At 34.6% G+C, this 17,213-nt stretch overlaps 1 protein-coding gene across 3 annotated transcripts in view; it reads left to right on the top strand.

The window, feature by feature from the left end:
- Positions 1-17,213, top strand: part of PRMT3 (protein arginine methyltransferase 3) — a 135,598-nt gene that overhangs the window by 12,820 nt on the left and 105,565 nt on the right. For all 3 annotated transcript variants that reach the window (XM_025355887.1, XM_025355886.1, XM_025355885.1), the window contains 2 exons: positions 2,574-2,639; positions 10,900-11,021. In XM_025355887.1, coding sequence (XP_025211672.1) covers positions 2,574-2,639; positions 10,900-11,021 — 188 coding nt within the window. The remainder of the gene's footprint in view (positions 1-2,573; positions 2,640-10,899; positions 11,022-17,213) is intronic.

Genomic DNA, 17,213 nt, shown 5'->3' with positions numbered 1-17,213 from the left:
TGAGCTTGTAAATTAAAAACATACTGTTGCTTGTATATGTAAAATTTATAGTATATAACTTTTTTCTTTACCTTCATTCTTTATATTTGCAGGAATAATTTCTTGATATCTTACTAGTCTTAAAATATTATCTTGCTCCTAAGTATTGGAGCAGTAATTTTTTTATTTTATTTTTCTTAGTTTCAAGGTTGATATAAAAATTTTTTTAAATTTCTGTTTATTGTTGTTTTGTATTGACATGTTAGCCTTTGTTAGAATAAATTTTTAGAAATGGTTATAAAGGCTACTCTTTTGTTTGCTTACATTTTCTTATTTATTGGATTTTTTTTTTTTTCCAAAAATTCAGTGACTAAATTGAAGCTCTGCTATATACAAGGCACTATGTTTTGTATACTTTGGATTTCATTACACCAGCATGAGCATACAAACAAAAACAAATGAATATATTGAAAGAGCCAGAATGAAAGATTGTAATTTAGTTGAGTAGCAGTGCATGGCGTTAGGACAGCAGTTGGAATTCTGTTGATTAAGTGGAAGTAGTGGTGAGGCAGTATGATTTGTGAGAGCTTTCTGAGTGACTGCATTCCTGACTGATGTTCACCCTCTGTAAGTTTTGTTGTTTCTGCAAAAATCACTGGTTATAGTATCAGAGGAGTATAAAATTTGTAAACATGTATGAAATGGTATGCTTTGAAAAAAGTTTTAAAATTAGATGATTAGTTTATATATACATTTATTTATCTTAGTAATTCTTTTTTTTTTTTTTTTTTTTTTTTGAGACGGAGTCTCGCTCTGTCGCCCAGGCTGCAGTGCAGTGGCGCGATCTCGGCTCACTGCAAGCTCCACCTCCCGGGTTCACGCCATTCTCCCGCCTCAGCCTCCGAGTAGCTGGGACTACAGGCGCCCGCCACCACGCCCGGCTAGTTTTTTTTTTTTTGTATTTTTAGTAGAGACGGGGTTTCACCATGTTAGCCAGGATGGTCTCGATCTCCTGACCTCGTGATCCACCCGCCTCGGCCTCCCAAAGTGCTGGGATTACAGGCTTGAGCCACCGCGCCCGGCCAATTTATCTTAGTAATTCTTAAAGTAACTTCGGGAGAAGATTTAATAAGCCTAATTTTAAAATTTTTTTGTAAAGCAGTGAGAAGTAATCAGAAAACATGTAATTCATTGTGGACAATTCCCTTTTTAGGTCTAGTCTAGTACTTAAGTAAAACAACTTGCCCTTTAAGATCTCCTTTTATGCTTTAAAAAAAGTCTCAATTGGCATAAAAATGTTTTGGGGGTATGTTTTGTATAAAATTTTGATATTGTAGCAATTGGTGTAATATTTTCTTTTCACCCTGATGTGAAACTTAAAACTGGAATTCCCATTCTGTGATACTTATTTTTATCACAGTCATGTTGTACTAACTTGACAGCAGAGCCCCTAACTGCTTAATTTGCAGTCAGAATGTGTTTCATCCTAGGGAATCAACTCTATTCATGAACCAGCATGAATGTTAGAGTTACGTGCTTGCCTTGGTCACAAGGTTACATGAGACTCCAGAGTGTAGGAACCTTATAATGTGGGCTGCAGGGCTCAAATGATTTACTTTTAGGCTTACAGGCTTTTAAACATCGTTTCCTACTACAGAAATTTTTACAAACAAAACAGGAATGTAAATCAGATAGGTGCTGATCAATGACTTTCTTTGAAAAACGTATCCAGTTTAGTGTAATTTTTCGTATGTAGCTGCAATGTTTGCATTTATTTATTTTTATCTCCTTTCTTCTTTTGTTTTTGTTTTTGAGATGGAATTTTTGCTCTTGTGGCCCAGGCTGGAGTGCAATGGTGCAATCTCAGCTCACCGCAACCTCCGCCTCCCGGTTCAAGCAATTCTCCTCCCTCAGCCTCCTCAGTAGCTGGGATTACAGGCATGTGCCACCACACCTGGCTAATTTTGTATTTTTCGTAGAGACAGGGTTACTCCATGTTGGTCAGGCTGGTCTCAAACTCCTGGCCTCAGGTGATCTACCCACCTCAGCCTCCCAAAGTGCTGGGATGACAGGCGTGAGCCTCCGATCCCAGCCCCTTACTTTTATTTCTATTTTTTTTGGAGATAGGGTCTTACTTTGTTGCCCAGCCTGATCTCAGACTCCTAGCTTCAAGTGAGTATTCCAGGCGTGAGCCACTGCACTTGGCTTCTCCCTTATTTTAATATAGCTGTAATGCCGAGAATCAGGCTGTAGTTTCCAGGCCCTGTTGAAAAGAGAAAACATATTCATCTTTTATTGGCTTCAGTTATCACTCTAAGTCTTATGGTGATAATGCACATAAAGAGAAAAATGTACACATTTTTAAGAACCTGGGTCTTATTTGAGTTTCAGTCTTCGTAAAATATTTTCTTTGTGTGTTGTTGCTATTTCTATTCTTTTTTGTTTTCTTAGGAAAAAAAAATAAGCTTGGTATTCCAGGTATAAAAGCTGCTATGGAAACTAGCAATGTGTGATAAAATGGCAAATATCGCCCTTAAAAAATTTATTTGTTTGGACTGCCCTATAAACACAGCGTTTTCATCTCTCCACCCTAGGACAAAATACGAACAGAAAGCTACCGAGATTTCATATACCAGAATCCACATATCTTCAAAGACAAGGTAAGTAGCATAGGTTACAGAATTATACATTTCATGTTGTTCTTGGGCAGTAGAAACCCTCTGTTGGGTCATCATTGTGATAGCAATTGATTTAACACCTTCTGTCTTTATTTCATGGGAGACTTTTATGATGTTTCTCTGTGGTGCAGAGTACTGATAACAGAAATGCTGATTGCTGCTGTCATTCAATATGCTCTTTTTAAAAATTGAAAGTTATTAATTATAATGACATAGCTTAGTTATAATGACATAGCTTAGTTACATTTTGCTTATTCAGATAATTTTGCTTAAACCATATTTTTTGTTTATAGTTATTCCTATGAATTTTAAATGTATCAGATAAGCACCATGTCATAGCACACTTTTAATTATTACTCTAGTTTGTGTTCAGTAATGGAAAATTAATGAGTTTAAGAACATTAAGAAGTAGGGTTCACTATTGTAGTATAGTACTTATTTTATATGCTTTCTTTTAATACTTTACCCCATTAAGAGATACTTTGTATTTTATAATTAGTTTTAATATTGGCTTAAGTTATTTAAAAAATGATCTTATACTTTGTGTGTGCATGTGCCTGAGTGTTTGAAATTTGTGTTTTTTGGCTTTTCTTCCTTACACATTTTGTTTTTTCATTTTTTCTTTACTCTATTTTCCCTCTCTCTTTTCCCCTCTGCCTTTTCCTCCCTCTCTACATTGGCATGGTTACTTAAAAGTTCAGATTTTCTGTTTGTTCTTCCTGAAGGGAAATTAATCCCCTAATTTAATCAGGAATATTATGATCTCTGCCGCTTACATACCTTTCCTTGGGGATTTTTTCCCACTCTTTTTACTTTGAGAACATGTATGTTGATAATGTATCAGATTCTTATAATTCGGCTTTCATCTCTCTAAGATTATTTCATGGGCTTTACATGATATGGCAACAGTAACAACCTTTATGTTTTAAAAATCCTTTTTCCTGATTTTTGTATTGTTTGGAATATAATCTGGATTGACTTTTCATTTTCCATACCTCTTTTTTAAGAGCAGTGTTTCACTTGTGAGTTGGCTGAATTGGACAGAATTTATATGGTGCTCTGATCTTTTTGGACAAAGCATTGCACCTCATGAAAAGTTTATAATTGTTTGTTTGTGCTGATTCCCACCAGAGACAAATAAATGATTTCATTTAAAAATTATAGTTGATCAGTTTTTTATATTTAAGTTTTTTGTATGCTTTTTATATGTTACTATAGTGGAGATTTTCATAGTTTTTTTTTGTTTTTTTTTTTTTTTTGAGACGGAATCTTACTCTGTCACCCAGGCTGGAGTGCAGTGGCGCGATTTCGGCTCACTGCAACCTCTGCCTCCCGGGTTCAAGTGATTCTCCTGCATCAGCCTCCCCAGTAGCTAGGACTACAGGCACGCGACACCATGCCCAGCTAATTTTTGTATTTTTAATAGAGATGGGGTTTCACCATGTTGGTTAGGATGGTCTTGATCTCTTGACCTTGTGATCCGCCTGCCTTGGCCTCCCAAAGTGCTGGGATTACAGGCGTGAGCCACTGCACCCGGCCCTTCATAGTTTTTATATTTGCAAAACAAGTGCTGGAAAGTTTATTTAATGTTTGTCTAAAAACCACTTTGTTTCCAGTGAAGCAAATTATGTTACTGTTAACGACATTGCTTTATATTTCTAGTTAGATTATGCCCAGATTTTTATTTTATTTTTTCCTTAATATGTAAATATGAGAATCACTAATCCTGGCTAGTCTGGAACCAGTTATATAATTTTGGGCAAGTGGTGAATCTCTTTGGGCCTAACCTGTAAGGTGATTGTAAAAATTCCTTCTGGTAAATTCTGTGGGTTTTGTTACGGTGAAAGCATCATCATTGCCTTTCTTTGAGCCATCTTCTCTTAATACTTGATGATAGGAATACCAGAGGAGCTTGTTAAGAAAGTAAATTAGAATGTTCCTTCAGTATGCTTCTGAATGGAGTTGTCTTATAATAGGTAAGTAAATACTGAAAAGGCTCAAGTATTGGTAATCATAAGATTAATCAAGATATTAAATATTGTTATTAAAATTTTTTTCCTTCCCTTCTCTCTCCATCCCTTCCCAGCCTCCTTTTCTTCCTTCTTTTCTTAATATTGTTTCAATTCACAAAGCTCCTGTGGAGGCCATATGGTTTCTCAGATTAATTTAACTTTAGGTGATATTTAATCGTGTTGTCACCCACTCATAATTAATTTCTGTTTGTAGTTTATTGAAGAAATTCCCAGTTAGGTGCCTTCTTTATGCTTCTGGTTGTTATCTACAGTTACAATTCATTCAGTTTTTTAAGGAAAAAAATGAATCATATTTCCTCATCATTTTATAAAATAATGTTCATTTTATTTCTACCTCTTTGATTCTATCAAATTTTAGCTTATCTGCCTGATCACCTAATTCTAAGCTAGTGTAATAAATAAATAACATACAATGAAAAATACAGACTTCAGAAGCAGGTTAACCTGTGTTTGAATGCAGGCCCTACAATTTACCAGCTATGTGACCTTTGACCTGTTTCTTTGCCACTCTGAAGCTCACATTCATCATTTGTAGAATGAGGATTAAATAAGGATTTCATACACATATGCATATATGCATTTGTATATACATTATATCTGAATGTGTATATGGATAGTCTTACAAAAAAACACATACTCTAATTGGAGTATACTAAACATACCCTTCTATACTTTCCTCACTCAGCTTTTCTTGGAGAAATTCCTTATTATCTTTTTACCCGCATGTTTTTTCTTTTGGTAAAATAAACATGATATGAAATTTGCCATCTTAGCTATCCTTAAGTGTATAGATCAGTGGTATTAAATACATTTATAATGTCATGCAGCCATCACCACTTCCATCTCCAGAACTCTTCATCTTGTAAAACTGGAACTATTCTCATTAAACCGTTAATTCCCCTTTCTCCCTTCTTCCCAGCCCTTGGCAATCGCTATTCTACTTTCTGTCTCTATGATTTTGACTACTCATATACATCATATATGTGGAATCTTACAGTACAGTCGTTCCCTCAGTATCTGTGAGGGGTTGGTTCCAGGACACTCTGTGGATACCAGCATCCACAAATGCTCATTTACCTGATATAAAATGGTGTAGTGTTTGCATATAACCCATGCACATCTTCCTGTATACTTTAAATCATCTCCAGATTACTTATAATACCTAATACAATGTAAGTGCTATATAAATAGTTGTTATACTGTATTGTTTAGGGGACAATGACAAGAGAAAGAAGACTTCGTGTTCAGTACAGATGCAATTTTTTTTTTACCAGAATGTTTTCGATTAGCAGTTGCTTGACTCCCTGGATGGGGAATCCAGGGATACAAAGGGCTGACTGTATTTCCTTTTGTAACCAGCTTATTGCACTTAGCATAATGTCTTCAAGGTTTGACCTTGTTGTAGCAAATGTCAGAATTTTTTTCATCTTTAAGGCTCAATAATCCATTGTATGTGTATACAACATTTTGCTTATTCATTCATTCATCTGTCCGGATATTTGGGTTACTTCTATATTAAAGCTATTGTGAATATTGCTGCTATTAACATAGGTATACAGATATCTGTTAGAGGCCCTGCTTTTAATTCTTTTGGGTATATACCCAGAAATGAAGTTCCTGAGTCACATAGTAATTTCATTTTTAATTCCTTGAGGAAGCACCGTGCTGTTTTTCACAGTGGGTGTACCATTTTGTATTCCCACCAGCAGTGCACAGGGCTTCCAATTTCTCCATATCCTTAGCAGTACTTGTTGTTTTCTAGTTTTTTGATAATAGCTGTCCTCGTTGGTGTGAGGTGATATTTGTTTTGATTTGTATTTTTCTAATTATTAGTGATTTTGAGCATGTTTTCATTAATATTCTTTTAATGGTTCATATATCTAATGTAAGAACATCCATAAGTTGTTTCAGTTTTTATATTAGAAACTGCTTCATATAAACTATTAAAAATATTTTTATATATATGGGAGTACAATTATAAGGTAATTTTTTAGCACTGGACCCCCTAGGTCATAAAGGGTATATACCGTGAATGGTGTTACCAGTTGTGCTGCCAGCTTGTCTTTGGTACACAGCAAGGGAGCATTGATCTTCCCAGACACTGTCACCAAAGCACTTTTAGCAAACTTCTAAATTCCACACGAATCTTTTGTTTGATTTTTTAGTTTTGTAAATGTTTTATTTTAATGAGAGTTTCTAGAAACTTATTACACACTGTTCTATTGTATGTATTTTCATTTTTGCCATACAGTATTTCACGTTGAGGTACTATAACTGTACTAGATACATATATACTATATAGTATACTGTTTTCTTGCTATGTTGGTTAATACATTTTATTTGGAACTTTTAAAAAAATTATTTTTGTTTGCAGTGATGTATATCAATTGCATGTTAAAATAAAATTCTTAATGTTTATAAAAGTAATTATGTTAAAATGTACTGACTCACCCAGACAGGCCATGTGTTCAAGAACAGTCAAATTCCCACTGAAGCCATCTGGATGTAGGATAGGAAGCACAAAGTAGTAACCTTTCAACAACTTTATTTCTTCAGTGGATATCAAGCTGTTTAGATTATCTGTCTTCTGGAGTTAATACTAATAAATTATATTTTCAATACATAATGGAAACAGCCGGTCATGGTGGCTCCCGCCTGTAATCCCAGCACTTTGGGAGGCCAAGGTGGGTGGATCACTTGAGGTCAGGAGTTTGAGACCATCCTGGCCAACATGGTGAAACCCCGTTTCTACTAAAAATACAAAAATTAGCCAGATGTGGTGGAGGACGCCTGTAATCCCAGCTACTTGGGAGGCTGAGGCAGGAGAATCACTTAAACCCGCAAGGTGGAGGTTGCATTGAGCTGAGATTGTGCCACTCCAGCCTGTGCAACAGTGCGAGACTCTGTCTCAAAAATGAAAAAAATAAAGATATAATGGAAGGAAAACCCCACTTATAATAGTAATACAGAAGATAAAATGCAGAGAAGTAAACTAGAAATATATGCAGGACTTATATAAAAAAAGATTTTTAAAAGAACAACTAAAGTACCTAACAGACAACTTAAGCAAATTGAAAGTCATACCAGGTTCTTAAATAGGAAAACTCAAAATTGTTTTCCCTAAATTTTAGCTCAGTTCTCATAAAAATGCTAACACTTTTAAACCTAGACAAACCAATTATCTTGTTTATATGGAAAAATAAATATAAAAAGTTTTCCAGAAACATTGTGGAAAAATATTTGCAGTGAGTGTGGACCAGACTTACTTGATATTAAATCATTTTATAAAGCTTCAGTAACTAAAATAATTCCTGGCACATGAATATATAGATTAACAGAACAGATTTAAAATCCACTTCTAAATGCAAATATACACAAATATTTAAATGACTGTTAAAGGTCACATACCAAGTCAGTGGGGGAAACCTTGTTTAATAACTGATATTGTGACAAGTGGCCAACCATTTGAAGAAAGCATTGGAACCATGCCTCATAGTGTGTACCATGGTTTAAAAACAAACTGTGTTAATGAAACTGTGAATGTACTAGAAGGAAATGGGTAAAGATGAAATGCAATGAAATGGGAAGACTGGAGAAGGCTTATCTAATTATGATCAGAGTCCTGGAGATATTTTAGAAAAGATTAATAAGTTTAATTGTAGGTTAAGAATTCCTGTGTAGCAAAAATCACTGTAAGTAGAATCAAAAGACAAAACTACATGCTGTGAGAAAACATGGCATGTCATATTACAGAGGGCTAATCTTAATTTACAAATAACTCTTATCTGCTAAGACAGATTGATAAGAAAAGGACTAGCAACTGAGTGGGAAAAATGGAGAGAAGATGTAAATCAGTAGTTCACATAAAATTACAGATGGCTCTACAATACATGGAATGATGCTAAATCTCCTAAGAGAAATGCATATTAAAACTAGATCAACATACCATTATTTTGTGATTGCCAGTTGGGTAGACATCCAAAAGTTTGATTATATGTCCCATAGGCTAGTCTCACCTATGGGGAAATTGGTACTAATGCATTGCTCATTGGAGTCTTCATTAGCAGAATTGCCCTGTGAGATCAATTTGGTTATGTCTAGCAGAATTACAAATATGTACTCTTTGACACAGTGTTTTCACTTCTAGGAATATATTCTTTAGATTTACTAATTCATGGGAATGGGCTTCCATATGAGGTTATTTTCAGCATTTATTGCCCTAGTAAGATTTCGGGAACACCTAAAATGTTCATCAGAGAACTGGATTGTGATACAGCCATAGTATGGAATCCTGTACAGCTACATAAAAGAAAGGAGCTCTAGAAATTGATACGGAGAGATCTCTAAATTATATTGTTAAAAAAAAATATATGGAGCACAGGGGGTATAATATGCTATCATTTGTGTAAAAGAAGGAAAAACATGTATTGAATTGTAATATGCATAAAATTTTTTTTAAAGCATAGGAAATGTACCTGATGGTTAAGCCATAATTCTATTGCTTAGTGAGAAAAAAAAATTGGTGTACAGTATCATCGATTCTTAATTCTAGTTTTATTTTTCTTAGGATAGTTTCTCATTACTCAGAGGAAAATCCAAGGCACTCTGTGATCTGACCCCTGCCTTCACCTCCAAGTGACCTTTCTGAACCCAGTTCAGCCACACTGGCCATCTTGGCTTTGCCTGGAATGTTGTGTCTTATATTTAATATCCTCCTGACTAAAATGCTCTTCTCCTAGATCTTTGCATGATACCTCCTTTATTCAGTTCTCTGCTCACATGTATCAGAGAGGTATTCTCAGACATAACTAGAATGGTAAAAGAGTGTATCTTCTCTCCTCTGCTCTAACCTCTACTCTACTTGATTTTTCTTACTAGCTGACCTTATTTTATATTCTTTGTCTCTCTCACAAGATTGTATGTGCCATTAACACAGGGATTTGGTCTTGTTTGTTGCTGTACCCCCATCACTGAAATCAATTCCTGGTACTTAGTAATGCTTAGTGAATACTTACAGTATGAGGGCATTGAAATAATTTCCTATTTTGGGACAAATATATATGATTTTTTAGGCCATTGATAGTGAAAGATTTAAAGCACTAGTTTTCAGTAATTTCACAGAGTAGTGTACTTAGAAGGATTTTGCTAAATGTGTTTCCTTGGTGACTTGTTTTTGTTTTTACTATGAACTAAGCAGGCTGCATTATATTCCAGGGAAAACCATATTAAATTCTTGATTTCAATGATTGCTCCCCACTTACCCCCAATAGCATCTTAAAACTTTTGGTTCTAATAAATACTTTTCTTTCACCAAGAATTAAGTTTGCAACTTAAACTCTCAAGTTACTGAATTTTGACAGCTAACTTGTTTTCATTGCACTTTCTTATTAAAATGGGCTGAATATTTGATTTTGGGAGTGGGAAAGATGTAGTGATATTCCGTATCCTTGATTACTTTATAACCCTTTTCAAATTGTATTGGGTCAAGCCATCCTGCTTAAATTAATTCCTGCCACTCAAACTTGAAGAAATTTATTTCTGTTAAAATGTAGAATTACTGAGCCTAAGATAGAATATACGTACAATAGGGAAATTAAAAACAATAATTCTCTCTTAAATCTATAGACATAATTTTTTTTATATAAAATCTCTTAAATTAAGCATTGTTGGGTCTGATTACAATAGACTATAGCCAACTATACTGTTATTAATTTAAAACAACTCATAGTAATGATATCTTCAGTTTTCCCAAATAGAAATTACCGTATTTGCTTAGTTTAAAATTTTTTTTTTTTTTTTTTTTTTTTGTGATGGAGTTTCTCTCTTGTTGCCCAGGCTGGAGTGCAATGGCGTGATCTTGGCTCACCGCAACCTCCACCTCCCAGGTTCAAGAGATTCTCCTGCCTCAGCCCTCCGAGTAGCTGGGATTACAGGCATGCGCCACCATGCCCAGCTAATTTTGTATTTTTAGTAGAGATAGGGTTTCTCCATGTTGGTCAGGCTGGACTCAAACTCCTGAGCTGAAGTGATCTGCCCACCTCGGCCTCCCAAAGTGCTGGGATGACAGGCATGAGCCGCCGTGCCTAGCCAGTTTAAAGTTTTTATTGTGAATTTTTCCTAGCCAGAAAGATCATAATGTATGAATAGAATTTAATATAGAGACCTTTTTGATAACATCTCTTTTTTTTTTTTTTTTTTAATTACCCCAGGTAGTTTTGGATGTTGGGTGTGGAACTGGAATTCTCTCTATGTTTGCTGCTAAAGCTGGGGCAAAGAAGGTTCTTGGAGTTGATCAATCCGAAATACTTTACCAGGCAATGGATATTATAAGGTACATGTATTTTAAGCCTTCATTTAAGTTTATTTTAAAATTTAATGATTCTTTAACAGATTTTCTTGTCTTTAGTAGCTATCTAAGGCAGACTAATGACATTTGTCTTTTAGTAAAAATTCACTCCAGAATAATAATATATTAGGTTGAATTGAGCTAGACACATTTGAGCTATGCTGCTGAATAATCTTTTCACAGTTCATATTGATGAGAATTATTTTTATGTAGTTCTCTGGCTTTCTGACTATGGCTATAAATATGCTAATTCTAATAATGTAAAATTTAAAACTTGATACTTAGGGTAATACTGACAGGACTCCCTACTTACTAATATATTTATTATATGTTAGTAATATTTTCTTTAGCAAATACCAATTAAAGACTAAGAGTTATTTGTCTTTTTCTTTTGTGACAACACTAGTCCATGTACTTCCTTCAAATTAAGTAAATTCCAAAGTTGCTAAAAACAAGGCAGCGTGGATTTAGTTTATTACCCCCTAAAAATTTTATTCTCTAAAACTCTCTGTCTTTTGAGTATTTAGCTGGGTTGATTTTACAGTTGGCTTATGACCTAGTAAGAAGACCTTTATTTGAAATCCGGCTGACACAACTGAATTTCTTTCCCTATGTGCTTAACAAAAGAACCTTACATTTGGAACTTAGGAGTCATTTCCAGAATACGTAATCAATAGGAGGCTTCTCATAGCAACTTTTAAGTGATTCTTCAACTTACACTGCTGTTCCACTCTTAAGATTGATTAATGTTAGCCGGGCATGGTGGCTCATGTCTGTAATCCCAGCACTTTGGGAGGCTGAGGCGAAAGGATTGCTTGAGCCCAGGAGTTCACTCTGTCCTCTATAAAATATGTTTTAAAATTAGCCAGACATGGTGGTACATGCCTGTAATCCCACTTACTTGGGAGACTGAGGCAGGAGGATTGATTGACCTGGGGAGGTGGAGGCTGCAGTGAGCCGTGATCGTGCCACTGCACTTCAGCTTGGATAACAGAGCAAGACACTTTCTCCAAAAAAAATTTTTTAAATTTGATTAGTGTTGGTCTTTTCTGATTAGTTAAAACATTTAAATATGATTATATAAAATATTTAAATTTGTTTAGATTTTATTTTGTAACTAGAAGGATAGTGTTGTGGTTAGAAGAACAAGTTTGAATCAAGCTTGGGATGGAGTCCTCACTCTACCATTTAACCAGTACTTGGAACTTGAGTTAAAGTACATCTGACGTGTTAGAAATCTCAGTTGTTTCACTGTCAAATGAAACTTACAAGTTTCGTTCGTGGTTGTAAGTAAGATGCATAAGTTATAAGTAATACATATTTATAAATCAGTTTGGCCTATTGCCCAGCACATAGTAAATATTTTGAGATGCGTAAGTTATAAGAAAGATATATATATAAATCAGTTTGGCCTATTGCCCGCCACATGTTAAATATTTGGAGCATTAGCTATGGTTATTATTAACAAATACCAAATCAGTGTTAATGGAAAAATTGCCCTGAACTTGTTAGGTTTTTCATAGGTAATGGTTTGTGGTTGTGATTTTTGTATTGGAATATATATACACACACACACACACACACACATGTTGCAATTGCAATTATAGAATTGCACATACATATAGATTGATAGATATCTAGTCAAGCTTTTTCTAGTTCTTATGATACCATTAAGTACAACATAATGGGGTTCCATAGAAAGTACCCTCAATTGCTTATTCATTGCCATCCAAACAAATATGAGAACCACTGTCCCAAAGAAGAGATTGTTTTAGAAGAATTCTCAAAATTTTATTGTTGATAGTAAAATTATGATGAGCTATTTGTACTAGAATTTCTAGTCTTATGAAAGCTATTTCTATTAGAATTTCGATTACATTTATGAATTAGTCAGTTTTTTTTACTATAGCATGGGACTAGATGTGCTCTCATTTTAATTTCTTAACTCTATGAAAGAAATGGAAAGGAATTGTAATACACTGTTTCATTTTATTTTACAGAAGTCCTGATTCCCATTGTCTTTGTAGAAACATGTTTATATAATGATTACACCTAAAATTCATCGTTTATAATATTAATATTTAGTGCTAGGGTATACAGTGTCCAAGCTTCTTAGTAAAATATTTAAAATGTTTCTGACATATACGTTTAACATTCGATTACTTAAAATAATGAGGAAAATGTTTTCTGACAAATTATTGCTAGAGGGAAATTAATTTTCAGTCCTTTTTTCTTTGCAGTCATCTAAACACTTCATGATATATTACTTTTGATCTAGAGTTATAGTTTTGGAGGAACAAGACAGTGGAATTAAGCGTGTTTCTGGTATATTGATGAGCTCCCAGCAAAAACAATTGCTTAAAAAAATTATATTTTATGATTTTTCAAAATAAATGGTAAACTAGTCTGTGTAAATCTTTTAATTTAATACCAGTATTAAAAACCTTGAAGCTATGTTAAAATATTATTTAAAGATATTCACAGTAATTCTATCCAGATTTAAGAATAATTTTTTTTCTGCCCACATAATCCTAAATATTTTTATTAGTTAGAAGACCTTTTTTTTTTTTTTTTTTTGAGATGGAGTCTCGCTCTGTCTCCCAGGCTGGGGTGCAGTGGCCGGATCTCAGCTCACTGCAAGCCCCGCCTCCCGGGTTTATGCCATTCTCCTGCCTCAGCCTCCCGAGCAGCTGGGACTACAGGCGCCCACCACCTCTCCCGGCTAATTTTTTGTATTTTTTAGTAGAGACGGGGTTTCACCATGTTAGCCAGGATGATCTCAATCTCCTGACCTTGTGATCCGCCTGTCTCAGCCTCCCAAAGTGCTGGGATTACAGGCTTGAGCCACCGCGCCCGGCCTAGAAGACCTTCTAAAGTATATTTGTCACCGGTGCAGAGCCCAGAATGGTTTGGGATTAAGTCTTTGTTTTTAAAGTCTCCGGGAAAGCTACCAACTTACTTTTAATCAAAGGATGGGTGTCAATTTGCATTTATTAGTATTTTTTCTGTTAAGATAGCGTCTTCAACATCAGTGGGCAAAAGCAGAAATGTGAAAGAAATATGTCCCTGATTCAGCAAGTGACATCTGCAGTCACAAAGGAGTGCTTTTCCATGTACTCAAAGACAATAATAAATTGTTCCTCCCATCTCATCTTTAGGTCTTTCCCTTATAAAGCCAGAGCTAACAGAATGTCTCTTTAGAGGATTCGATACAAACGTGTTTTTGATATTTAACTTAAAGTTAACTCAGCTAAGTAAGCACATAACTAAAAGTATTTTAACAAGATTTTTATGTGGTAATAATGAGATTAAAACCCAGCAATCTAATCTAGCATAATAGCTTTTCATTAAAATTACTAGGGTTCAAGATATCTAAGACCCAAAATTTGAGCTCTGTCAGTTTCTCAGGATGGAATAGGTAGAGATATGTGACTTACTTCAATAAGGATCCTCTGTCTAATCATTGAGTCAAAGTACTTGTCTTTAGTCTTTTCTGTGTGTATTTTTGGACAGTTTGATCATTTTGTCAACCAAATTTTTGAATTTCGATCACTAATTTTAATGTAGTGAAGTAGGAAGCAAATACGTCAAACTATTCTTTGCTGTGTCAAATATTTTATGCTTACCAGTGTTTATCCTCTCAATCTTGTAAAGTGTCATTTTTGTAAGATTTCCTGCTAGCTCCAAAGTATATCTAAATCTTTGCTTGAGTGTCAGATGTAGTTATAGGAAGGAAGCATAGATAAAAAGTGCAATGAAGAAATCAAAATCAGTTTCACTACTGCAAATAATTATTTTCTTGCTGTAATGTTAGCAGTCAGAGAAGTAGCATTTGTGACCAAGATTACTACCAAGCATGGAGAGTGTAATAAAATGACTAAACCTTAAGTTTATATTCAATTAAAGTACCAATTTAGCTAAGTGAACATTTTGCATAGAGCACATATTTACTATAAATAAGCTTTTGCAAAAAATAATCACACTTTAAAAAATAATTTTAAAACATTGCACATGAGAGCATATACCTAGAAGCTTAGTGAGGAAAAGTTTTATTATACAACAAGTTCACAGTTGATTCAGAGGGAACAGCCATGTATTGTGACTTTGTGGTAATGGATTTTTAACAAAACAAATGGTATCCACATAAGACTTTTTTTTTTTTCTAATTATCTTTAAAGCTCCTGCATATGTTCTTTTCTCCCTTTGTACAGTGTGGAAATTGAACAAGTAGATGTATTTAAAGGACTAAAGAAGCAGGCTTATTATTATCTCACGGCTTTTAGTACTAATGACCAGGATTGTACTCTAGTTGCTTATTGAATACCTTGTCATTCAATTCCTAGTTTTCTTTTCAGATGGAAACTATCAAAGGCTGTAGTTGTTATTATCAAGATGCAGTGATATTTGTGTAGACCTTTGTCTCACCTCATGCTAGATGGCCATGTTTAAGATTCATTATAGACATTAGTTTTGCCAATCATTACCAGAGTCATGGTCATCAGAGTAGAGGGAAGCATTTGTTCACCAGATACATTTTGCAAAAATATGAACTTTTAAAAATCTGTTCACAAAACTGTTGAACAGTTATGTAGTCTGAACCTCCCCCCGACCTTTGCTTTGAAGTATCAGAGTTATTCCTGAGAATTCCTTAAAAGGATTTTTGAAATTTTCAGCTGTACATGACAGTAGAGAGGATGATATGAATTCCTGTGTGCCTATCACCCGTGTCTACATTTATCAATTTTGTTGCCATCTTTTTTTATCCATTTCCCTCCCACCTTTTTGTTTTGTTTTTGTTTTTGTTGGAGTATTTTGAAGTAAAACTTATATATTATATCAGTAAATGTGTCCTAATACATTTGAGTGTTAGTGCATGAGAACATTTATTGAAAATGACTAGCACTCAATCTTTAGATACCCCAATTTAATAATAAAATTGCTAACATTAATTTAGTTTTTTCTATTGACTCTCCTTTGGTGCAGGTATAACTGAATCTCTTTTGATGTAGATTATTATACCTATTATAGAGATTAAGAGGCTGGGCATGGTGGCGTGTGCCTGAGGCAGGAGAATCACTTGAGACTAGGAGTTTGCAGCTACTAGTGTGCTAGGATTGCACCTGTGAATACCCAGCATACTATAGCCTGGGCAACATAGTGAGACTGTGTCTCTATAGTGGGTAAGAATTAGTTCCCAGGCAGCCTGACTCCATAGCTTATCCTCAGAGCCAGTTTGCAATTCCTTATCTCCATTGAACTACTTACAAGGTATGTATTGGTTATATTCAGTAGTTTGCTTTACTTAAAACCTACAGATAGTTTGAAAAGCAGGCCTTTTTGTTTTGGATAAGCCAACATTGTACTGTTTCTTCAGAAATGTTCTTTGCCTTTTTTATATTGTGAAAAGGTGTTATTTTTATAGTGTTCATATGTGTCTCCTTTGTCTTCCTTTTGAAATTTTAAAATTTGGAGTGAAATACCTTCTATTCCTCTGTGAATGTACTTCTAAAAGAATATGTACGAAAGTTAATTGTTAATATCCCCACAGTTTACTGACTCATTATTCTAACCAGTTGAGGATGCCACATAGCATGCTCATCTCAGCATCCAGACATGACTTGAGTTCTAATTTTTCTTTCACTAATTAGCTTTATAATAATGAGCAAATTACACAACCCCTTTAAGCCCTGATTTCTTCGTTTATAAAATGAGGTTGATAGAGTCTCAAAAGATTGTTATAGGAATTGTATCCATTATGGTGCTTTGCAAAATGGCTGGCCCTGTAACTGCTTACTAAATGTTAGCAGTAATGATAATCATGTTAATTATTAGTAGTGGTCATATGCTTGGCTTGGCATCAATGCCTCAAATAATATTTTATGTTTGGGTGATTATGTTTCATTTAGGACATTTATTGCAGCTATCTTGTCAAAATGTGACTCACTGTTTTGTCTTCTATTTCACAATCTCTATTCTCTTATACCATAAAACGTCAAACTTTAGTCATACTCTGTACTCACTCACCTCTCTTGAACTCTGTTCTCAACTTCTCTGATACTTGTCTATTCTTGTTTATTGAAGCTTTCTGTAACATCAGTCAATGAAAACAGCTCTTCTGGTTAGCAGACTCTAAGTTGTCCTTATCCCTTCTGAGGCCCTTTTCTCTGTCAGAAGTCT

The sequence above is a fragment of the Theropithecus gelada genome, chromosome 14, assembly GCF_003255815.1.
Source record: "Theropithecus gelada isolate Dixy chromosome 14, Tgel_1.0, whole genome shotgun sequence".
Lineage (NCBI taxonomy): Eukaryota > Metazoa > Chordata > Mammalia > Primates > Cercopithecidae > Theropithecus > Theropithecus gelada.
This window is presented reverse-complemented; position numbering and strand designations above follow the sequence as displayed.